This window comes from Corvus moneduloides, chromosome 16 (genome assembly GCF_009650955.1).
Source record: "Corvus moneduloides isolate bCorMon1 chromosome 16, bCorMon1.pri, whole genome shotgun sequence".
Lineage (NCBI taxonomy): Eukaryota > Metazoa > Chordata > Aves > Passeriformes > Corvidae > Corvus > Corvus moneduloides.
In genome coordinates, this window is record NC_045491.1 from 1,781,551 (window position 1) to 1,791,676 (window position 10,126).

Here is a 10,126-nt window from a genome sequence, read left to right on the forward strand (position 1 = left end):
GGTTTTAGCTGCCCAGGGAGGGTTATATAATCCCTGGGCCTGGCTCACACAGGTGCCACCTCTCTGCTGCCCAGGGAGCAGAGCACTTGCACCTGCTGCCCCTTGAGTGGGGAGGCTCACAGGAGACCTTCAGGTGATACTGAGGCTTTGGCATGGGTTGTTGTTGCCTTCTGTTTTGAAGGCATGCTTTTCTTGCTCTGACAAGGTATTTCCTTTATTCCCTTTCAAGATGTTTCACAGAAAAATGCATGTCTGTTTTGGCAGTTATTTTCTTGAATGGCATTCTCTGTTCCACTTTGCTGTCCCTGTCCCTCACACGTTGGCAGCAGGACAGCATTTGAGACACCAACGAGCTCAACATGGCCTTCCTTGGGACAGTTTGAAGCACTGATAATGATATCGTGGGGGAAAAGATCCCCAAAACCAAGCAAAAGCTTTTAACAAAGCAAAGAGCCTGAATGCCAGGTCAGAACTTCCACTTTTGAGCACTCACAGCAAAACCTGCAGAAGTCCCTGTGATACAACAGATAATGTCCCTGCTCCCAGCCCTACAGTGTGCAGGCTCTGTAAGGGATGCCCTTGGCCCACAGCAGAACAACAATCACGTCAGCTGGGTGTCAGGCAGCACCAGTGTGGGTCACCCTGAGCCTGGCTTTGGTGACCCTCAGCCTGGTGTGGGTCAGGCTCAGCCTGGCTGTGGGAACTGGCTGCTCCAGAGGACATCCAGCAGCAGTGTACCCTGGGGCACAGCAGCTTTGCCTCCCTACAAAGTGAAGAAATAAGCTCTTATTGTTGTTTTAAATGTTGTCATCATCATCTCTGAATTGTGTAGCCACGATTACCCAGTGTGACTAATTTCATTCTTCCCTAAGCCCATTAGTTCCAAAGATCTCATTAGGCAAGCAGAGACTTCCTTGCCTCCCCTTGCATGGCCTTTACCATACCACATTTGGTGCTTATAAAAGTTGCAATGAGGAAATGTTGTGCTGGATAATCCTCATGCAGAACAGATGCCACAACAGCATCGCTGCAGATTTATGCTCCAAGTTACCTACAGCAACCTAACTGGTGATGCTGCAGCCTTTCAATCCAGACAGTTTATTTAACTGTAATATTTTATTTCAGATAGTTCTCAAATTAATAGAGTAATACCCATATACACAGTAAAATGCAATAACAAATCAAAGCTGCTGGTTAAATAATTCATTAGTTTACAACACCATGTACCATCACAACAGAGTTTCTCTTGAGCCTGGTAAGACATTTCAATTGGAAGTGGAATGGTTCTGAAGTTCTTTTCAAACACAAAAATAAAAGCTTCATTCTAACTATCCAGGGAGTTTAAAAAGTTCACAATTTTGAGCTTTAGTCTCAAAAGAATAATCTCCATTCAGGCTGAGAAATGTAGCTCATTTGATGTTGAATCATTTATTGCATTTCAAGTTGAGGTTTTGGATGGGACAAGGATGAACAAGTACCAGGAGTTTAGAAACAGATGAAGATTTTGTTTGGTCTTTCTTTTTTCTTTCTTTTTTGTGATGCCCACTTTTATGACAGAAATAATAACAAGGCTTGCAAAGTTCTGGAGCTTCTCCCCAATTTACATGGGTTTTTCTTTACCTCTAATTGAAACTTGGTACAATAGTTTCCCACTTAGCATTATACAGGGTAAGTTTAAGATCAATATTTTCAGATGCTGATGGTAAAAATCACTCTGAAATCAACACTTTGTGTGCTGGATTAATTAAGAGAAAAGCAAATGAAGGTACTTCTGTAGTAAAAACCAAGGATCTTGAAAATTAAAAGGACTCTTCAGCCACCAAATCACTTCTCATGGGTGTATAATGTTTCCTCTCTCCTACCAGGCACTGGTGGTAAAAGCAGTATGTGACTTGGTGCTCATTTTAGTCTTCAAAAAAGGCCTAGTAAAGGAAATAAAATTCAGTGGCATTAAGAAACAGCTAATCACATGTGTATATTCTAGTAGCTGTAAATTTAATTCTGTGCTGGGCCTGGTAAAAAGAAAACAGAATAAATGGCTGCATTTTTATTGGAAAAGTATTAAGGCAGTGCAGGGAACTTGAGAAAGGGCTGAGAGTAAAACTGTCTTCTAAAGTGGGGTGGAGGTTGGCCTGGGTGAAGCACAGCCCATCCCAGCTCCCTGAGACAGCAGGACAGCACCAGGGACAGCTGTGCCTGGGGGTGACAGGGAGGACACCCAGAGCTTTGCTTTACTCCCACCTGGACTGGTTTACTCAAAGATTCAAACCTGTCACAGGATCCGACTGACTCCCCATGTGGGGAGAAATAGGTTGGTACAAGTTCACTCCTGAAGAGCGCTTCAATCCCTGTCTGAGAAAATAATGAAGAGAGAAAGCCCATTTTGAGAGGTCTCTGGTGTGTCACAGGGGCAGAATTATGGGATGTAAATGAGGTGGCAGAATTCCATTTGGGGATTGCACCAACGCTGAGCAAGGAGCTGGTTTGTGATTCTCTCTAATGGGGGCACAACAAGCAACAAAACCCCACTGCTTAATTGCTGAGGGTAGAGTCTCGGATCCAGGTTAACTCAGTGAGTCGCAGAAAACAGCTTGGCAAAAAGCAATGTTTATGTGGCAGCTCTTGTGAATGTGGCCAGAAGAACCCTGAGCTCACAGCACTGCAGGAAGCTGCAGTTGCCTCTTACCAACTTTTCAGCTGCTCTTTGAAAACTGGCTTTTTTATATGGCTTGCTCTTAGTAATTCTTTTGAAGTTAGAATTAGTCTAATTCTGTAAGTTTCTGCTTGTAGAGGTAGCCCTTAATGTCACTGAAATCAGGGGAAATGGTTTCTAAACCAAGAAGCTGTTATTTGTGATGGGGAATGGACCCATCTATTCCCAGGCAAGGATCACAGTGCTCAGGTGGGGCAGTGGGTGCAGGCCCATCATGTTTCCTTTTCTGAAATTCCCTGTGCTGTCCTGAGGAAATCCTGCACATATATATATTTTTTTGTATCTAAAACAAAGATTACAATACCTGTAAAAAGAGTTTTGTATTTGCCAATTTCCTGATGATCTCCTGACAAAATATACACAGCTGTGGGCTTGCCAGCTGTGACTTGCAGACCTGTTGGGGGTTTTATCCAAACACCACCCTGGTCATCATTTCCAGTCTGTGGACACAAAAGGGTTCCATGGAAGTGTCTGGTTTAGCAGGGGAGTGACTTGTTTTCAGAGGCAGCATCCCAGTAAAAGATGGGTTACAAAGGGCTTCCCCAGTAAAGGTAATGCAGGGCTCATGCATTTCCTCCCATCAAACTCGGGGATACTTCATTACTTGGGGTGAAGCCTGGTCACAATGACAATCACAGCCTTTTGAAGGTTTTTTTGAAGTTCTTTTTGTAGTTCAAAGTCCTTTTGCAATTTCCACAGAACAGTCAGGCAAAGACATGGGGAAGATGAACGGATCCCCTCTCTAAGTAGTCAAATTTTCAACAAGCTGTTAGTGCATGGCAGAGCCACCTTCCAGGAAATGAGAGCATTCACACACCACATTCACCACACCACACCTCATTACTGATGCAGAGCTGCAGAGAAAGAGCCTGCAAGGATGAACTTTGCCTCCCCATTCCCCTCCTCCCAGGGACGTCTCAGCTTGTAATCATTAATGAACGATCCCTGCCATGGAAGAGTGACTGTAAAGTCTGGATATTGCTCAGAGCTGCTTTGGGAAACCAGAAGCTGCTGAAAATGTCGAGCAGGTATCACAAAGCAGCGGCTGATGGCAATGTGGACCTGTTGAAAGAAGCCACTAGGAAAGACCTCAACGCTTCTGATGAAGATGGGATCACTCCCACCCTTCTGGCAGCCTACCACGGGTACCTGGAAGCTCTGGAAGTCATATGCCGGAGGGGGTAAGTCAGCCAGCCTCCAGTGCTTAAAGCCTGGGCCCCAAAACCACAATTACTTCTCGTGTTTCTAACACCCCCATGGCCTCGGGCCCGAAAGGCTGAAAATCACAGTAACTTCTTTCAATGCATTGCCAAGAATTGTTTGTTTATTGGCAGTGGTTTAGGTCCAGTATTAAAAAAAATGCCCTATGGTATATCACCGTGTCCCACAGCTGAAGGGAGGAGGAGGAGAGAAGATCCAGCAGGCAGGAATCGTGCAGCGAGATTGATTTATTTAATTATTTTACAAATCCTTTTATAGACTTTTTCTTCATAGTCTAATTGGACAAAGGGTCAGCCACCCCTTGGGGTGATTGGCTAAAATCCTAAAACATCCATCGTCAAAATATTTTTCTACTATACCATAAACAAGGCTTTTCAAGGCTGCAGGTGTTTGGTTGTTTACATACCCTGTTACCTCTTCTGCGTGAGAGAAAAGTCTCTCACGGACTTAGAAAATAGCAAGAAAATCCTTGCTAGCAGCATTTTTGTATCCACAGTCCAGAACCTGCAGGTGGGTCTGTTCATTATTTTCTCAGGCAGGGATCGAAGAGTTCTTCAGGTGGTCTGTCAGTGAAGCCACTTCAGCATCCACGGGACCACATCGTGTGTGGAGCCTGCAGGCAGCAGCTCGTAGGAGCAGGGCCCTGGGACCTTTTCTTTTCTCACTGGAGAAGGTGGTCAAGAACCTTTGAGGATATCTTTGAGATAGTCTTTATAGAGAAATGCATTGTTTGAAACAATTTTTTTGGCAAAAAATATCTCCCATTTGCTTCCAAAGTGCCGTTAGTAGGCACTTGTGAAGATTTAATGCTGTCCAGAGGTGAGTCACAACAGTTTTGAGACAGTAACATCTAAAATGGTTATTTCTCTGCTTTGTTAGCATTGACAACTACCATCACACTAAAACTGAGAACGCTGTTTCAGAAGCTGTGGTAGGACCCTTGTAAACCATAAAAAAAGAAAAAGAAAAAGAAAAAGAAAAAGAAAAAGAAAAAGAAAAAGAAAAGAAAGAAAGGTTTTCTACAGGTTTATTTTCTGGTAGTAAAACGTCTGTGTCATTTAAATGTCTTACTGAAATGGTAATTACCTCTCCACCATCAGTCTTGCTCAGAGCCTGCCTTTTAAGCTGTGATTCTGTAATAACATCTAACAAAAGAAAACCTGCTCTTGTGTAGAGATACAGTTAATAAAATGTTCTTTTGCAGAACGGTGAACAGATTGCAGGGAACAGTTGGAAAACTATTTGGATGCATCTGAGGTTTTTTAATTAAAAATGGAGTTGAAAAAAAGGGTTTTTTAGTAGATTTGCTTTATAGCTCATTGGGCTCAGGTGTGGCTGTAGTATCCCAATAAAAAAGACCTTTGGACTGCGTGGTTGTTGCTGTTTCCTCAGGACAAGCAAAAATAGATTGACAGTTTTCCAGCTTGTGCAATTAAGGCAGCTCCCAGGAAATACCTGTCAATAAGGTTTGTCCCTGAACACCTGCTAGCCAGAACAACTAGCTAAGGAACAAATAACAAAATAATTGTTTTCAAAATTTAAGTGAAAAATGTATCTTCTACCACATAAGCTGACAGAAATCACAGCAGATGACACAAAGATCAAAATTTCTATATATTTGTTATTTCATGTATTTCTAAGTCTCTTTCTTGGCAGAGGACAGCTTTGGGACAGTATCACCCTCAAAATCTTCAAACATATGTGTTTACCTCTATTTTAATCTGAGATTTCTTGACACAATCAGCAAGACAGGGCTGTCAGAGGTATGGCTGCACTCTCCCTGTTTTTTTGGAGAGACTCTGAATTTTAGAAGACTTTCAATCTGTTCTCCAGCCACTTAATCTTTTCTTGTGAGAAAGTATTTTAATTATTTTTAACAAATTTGTCCTTTCCTTGAGGAGGTTTCCTGACAGAGGCTCTGAGGTACAGAGCAGTTTTCTTTAGAGTGGTTGCAGATTTTAGGACTCTCAAGCTTGCAACACGTTTGGCCCTGGGAAAGCATAGCAATACTAACAATAAACCCCTTTCATCTTGAAATAATTTATCTTCCCAGGCATCAGGAGATATTTTCTCTGCTTGCCTTGCAGGTACATGAATAAAGGCAAAACCAAATAGCAGAATTTCTCAGCTCCCTTTTGGTGTGAGCCTTCTCCTTGGGAAAGCAGGGAAAGGAGGAGTATGAGAACCCAGAGCAGATGTCAGACCTTGTCCAAAGCCCCACTGAGCTGGGAACAGCCACTCCAGCTTGTCAATTGTTTGAGACTCAAAGGCTGGCAGGTTCCACAGGGAAAAGAGACCACAAACAGCTCCGAAGGGACCTGGGGGAGGACGCATGACCCGGCACTCCCAGGGCTCAGGGTAGCGCAGGCAGCTCGCTGATGTGGGAGTTCAGGCAGCCAGGCAGCTCCCCAGGGCACAGCCACAGAGGCAGAAATATGTACACGTGGTTTCCACATGTCTGAGTGGAGAAACTTCGATCCTCAGCTGCCACCTCCTTGTAGCAAAGCCTGAGCTCCCACGGGCAGCACGGGCAGCTCTGCCGGACCCCTGACCTCACCCCTGCCTTGGGCAGCTCAGGCTGAAGGATGTGTTCAGATCTGGCCCTCAACAAACCTGCTACTGCTTTTCTTCAGAGCCTCCAAGCCAGAGATCAGTGCCTGAAGGACGTTTTGTGACAGGATGTACCAAGTCTTTCACAGTACAGCTGCAGTGGCACCAACCTCTGAAATGTCACTGAAATGCTTGAACTCCCAAGAGTAGAAATTCTCCTTGAAAATTTGGTCCCTGGCTCTGAAGTCAAGAAAGATTTTGGGCTTCTGTGGCCACCTTATTTGTTGGTCACAAGAGGACAAAAGCTCTGTTCTGAACATTGCTAAGGCTGACCTTGCCAAATGTTTATTGAAATATTCAAGCTGATTCTTGTCTGCAGGCAGCAGTTCAGTGTGAAGTCAGTGCAAGAGTTAAAAATCAAGCAGTACTTTTCACTGGCTTTAAATTCAATTGAAAAATGTGGCATTTTATTTTCAAATGAGCTTCTGCTTTTCAAATCATCATGAGCAAAAGCAACTTACGGAGAACAAAAGGGTTGGAAAACAATGGCATCTGTCTGGGCTTCAACTAATAGCGATGGAGAGAAATGGGTAATCAGGGCTTCACTCCTGATCATTTACCTATTACCTACCTAGAAAGTTACTGCAGGAGCTCATCAAAAATACATCACTGTGGCCAGTGAGGAAACCTCCTAATAACTGCTCTGTATTTGACAGGCAAAAGGAACGAGTCACAAAGAACACTTTTAAATATTCCATGCAAATGTTCTTGAAACAGTTTTGCCAGTAATTCAATGAGACTGAGTCAAAGCCTGCGCCTACTTTGAGTTGCCAGACGCTGGGATGACAAAGGAAATGCCCTGGCTCCCTTAGGGGGAGATGCACATGCAGTCCCAGTGAGCCCCAGGAACTCGTTTAACTCACAGGGCAGGAACTGGAGCTCATGCCACACACAGAGCCACGCTCAGGGCTTGTGTAAGTGGGTGCAGCCCTGTTCTAGTGGCTGGAGCCAAGCTGAGCTGTCCCTGGGCTGTTCTCCTCAGAGCAGAGCAGAGTGACCCGTTCAGTGTCTGTTCAGGGCCACTGCAGGGCCCGGCGCGGGTAGCCCAGCTCACGGTGCGCTGTTCTCCCTGGCAGGGGTGATCCGGACAGGTGTGACATCTGGGGGAACACGGCCCTGCACCACGCTGCCTGCAATGGCCACATCCACTGCGTCTCTTTCCTGATCAACTTCGGTGCCAACATCTTCGCTCTGGACAACGACCTGCGCACTCCCCTGGAGGCGGCGGCTAGCAGGGACCGCAAGGACTGCGTCCAGATCCTGGACAAAGCTGCCACCGAGCAGAACCTGCTGAATCCAAAGAAGGTCTCCAAACAGAAGGCACAGGCCCAGAGGAACGTCGAGAGACAAATCAAGGAATGTGAGAAGCGCCAAGAGAAACACCAGCATGAAATGAACCGGAATTACATTAAAGAAAGGGTTGGCACGGTGAATTCTTCCAAAGGAACACACTCCAGGGTAAAGTTGCCTGGTCTGTTTGCTTCAAATACCACAAGTACTTTAACCAAAAACCTGAAAGATACCTTGAAACTCAAGGCAAAAAAGACAGCCGACAGCACAAGAAGGCAGGAAACACAAAGAAATGACCAAGAGGATGATGCAGGTAGGAGAAGTGTGATGCATTTGTTTGATGAGAAAGAGGAGGATGAATTACTGGATGACCTCGAAGGGAAAAACCTTGCTGATAATGACAGTCAGCTCTCCATTTTTCAGCGGCCAGGTCTTGGCAAGATTGTGTTTGGAAGGAATTTGGCTGCAGAGGTAAATCCTGAAACTGTGTCTTCTGAGAAAGAAGGGATAAGATTTACAATGGCCAGTGAGCTGTTTCAGTATGAGAATGCTGAGAATGGCGGGGAAGATGATGCTGAAAACAGCGCTGATGTCCCTTGGAATGAGGAAGAAGTCATTTGGGAGGATGAGGAAGCAGAAAATACACCCCTTGAAGTGTTTCTGGCATCACAGATGCTGGATGAATTTCTTCCAGTCTTCATGAGGGAAAAAATTGATTTAGATGCCCTGATGCTATGCTCTGATGAAGATCTACGCAACATTCAGATGGAGCTTGGGCCAAGAAAGAAAGTCCTGAATGCTGTGAATAAAAGAAAACAGGCACTCGAGAGCCCTGGGAAAACTGTAGATACTTGCTTATAAATTATCATAGCAGTTGTTGTAGCCTACACACTGATTCGTTACCTTTCCCTCTTTCCAAAGAGTGTGCAACTCTTTTCAGAACTCTACTAAAGCAGAAGGCAGAGAGGTTACCAATTGCTTTAGAAAGTACAGCAGGGATAAAATTTTTCTCTCTGGATAGATAGTTGTGGTGAACAGGATATTAAGCAAAGCATGTTCTGCCAAAGAAAAAAAAAGAAGAAGAATGGGAAAGAAAAAACCCAAAAGCTTTTTTTCCCTGAACTGTTTATGTGGATTGGATTTCTTTTGGTCCAGATAATTTAAAATATCTGTGAAGACCAGGCCCACTGCATTCCTTAGTAAAGGCCTCCCTTTCTTCTCCAAAACCACAATGCAAAGAGCATTCTCAGAGCTTGGGAGCTTTGAGTTTTCTCCATTTGCTTCTGTAAGATCACTACAAACAACTCTTCTTGGTACTGATGGTGTGTTCGAAAAGGCATCTGAATCTTGATTTTAGCTGTGGTTCATTGACTCTAATCAGATCTGAATTAATGTAAATAATACTAATTTACAGCAAGTTTCATATTTTTGTCAGTTAAGTTTTTACTTCTGTATTGACAATAATTTAAAAATACATGAAGTATTCTCCCAAGAGATGTTCAGTGTGAGTTGTATATTCCTTTCTTATCTCATTAGACTGGATCCAACTACCAGCACCCATCATGTCCTAAATGCCATCAAGGCTGCAGTACTTTTATCTACAAGAAGCTGATGTTTAATTTTCAAAATTTTGGATCTGTTTTGGTATACCCTCAGCTTGGTTCCTATAGGCTGCATTTTCCATGCAAAGTCCCAGAAATGAGGATTCATATCACACACCATTTTCTGTGGGTTGTTGTCAGCCTTAGCCTGAAAGCTGTGTATCACACACACACAGAGAGCCCATCAAAATAAAAAGAAAATGAGATGTGCTGCTGTGGAAGCTCCTGCTCCTCACAGTCTATCTGGAGGCATTCACAGCAGGGTTCCCCTGTTCCTTTGGGAAGCCAGCACTCTCAGATATAAATTAATCACTCCTGTTGAGTTTTGTGACTCTAATAAGGTGTTTGCAGCAGCCATGCTCTGGCTAAGATCACAGATTTTAGATGCACATTTATTAGCAGAACATTCATCTTTAAATCTCTTTTTATAGCTTTCTATTAGCCAGCTATGATTTTTTTCCTTAGGGGAATGTGGCATTTGTGGACACTAATCCTGGTTAATGATCTGTGTTTTTTCATGTTTCTTCTTTCCATATCATCTTGTGACTTTGATTTGTGTATTATAGCACCTTGTCTTGGCTGAACTTTATACTGCACTCTTCCCTGCTTGGATTCCTGCACTACAGCAGGTCGATCTGTCCTTATATGAAGCAATCACATCAAAGTCCTGTTCTGTGCAACCTTCCATGGT

At 43.8% G+C, this 10,126-nt stretch overlaps 1 protein-coding gene across 1 annotated transcript; it reads left to right on the forward strand.

Annotated features, from left to right (window-relative positions):
• The first annotated feature begins 3,645 nt into the window (after positions 1-3,645).
• On the forward strand, positions 3,646-8,901 carry ANKS4B (ankyrin repeat and sterile alpha motif domain containing 4B). The gene is made up of 2 exons (XM_032125616.1): positions 3,646-3,894; positions 7,621-8,901. The coding sequence occupies exons 1-2, from the start codon at positions 3,731-3,733 to the stop codon at positions 8,693-8,695; spliced, it is 1,239 nt and encodes a 412-aa protein (XP_031981507.1). The 5' UTR covers positions 3,646-3,730; the 3' UTR covers positions 8,696-8,901.
• The last annotated feature ends 1,225 nt before the right edge of the window (positions 8,902-10,126 follow it).

What these genes read in the sequence shown, in the direction of transcription:
- ANKS4B (XM_032125616.1), top strand. Translation starts at nt 3,731, where the DNA reads ATGTCGAGCAGGTATCACAAAGCAGCGGCTGATGGCAATGTGGACCTG. An exon ending in GAAGTCATATGCCGGAGGGG is followed by an intron (nt 3,895 to 7,620) that starts GTAAGTCAGCCA and finishes TCTCCCTGGCAG; the next exon opens with GGGTGATCCGGACAGGTGTG.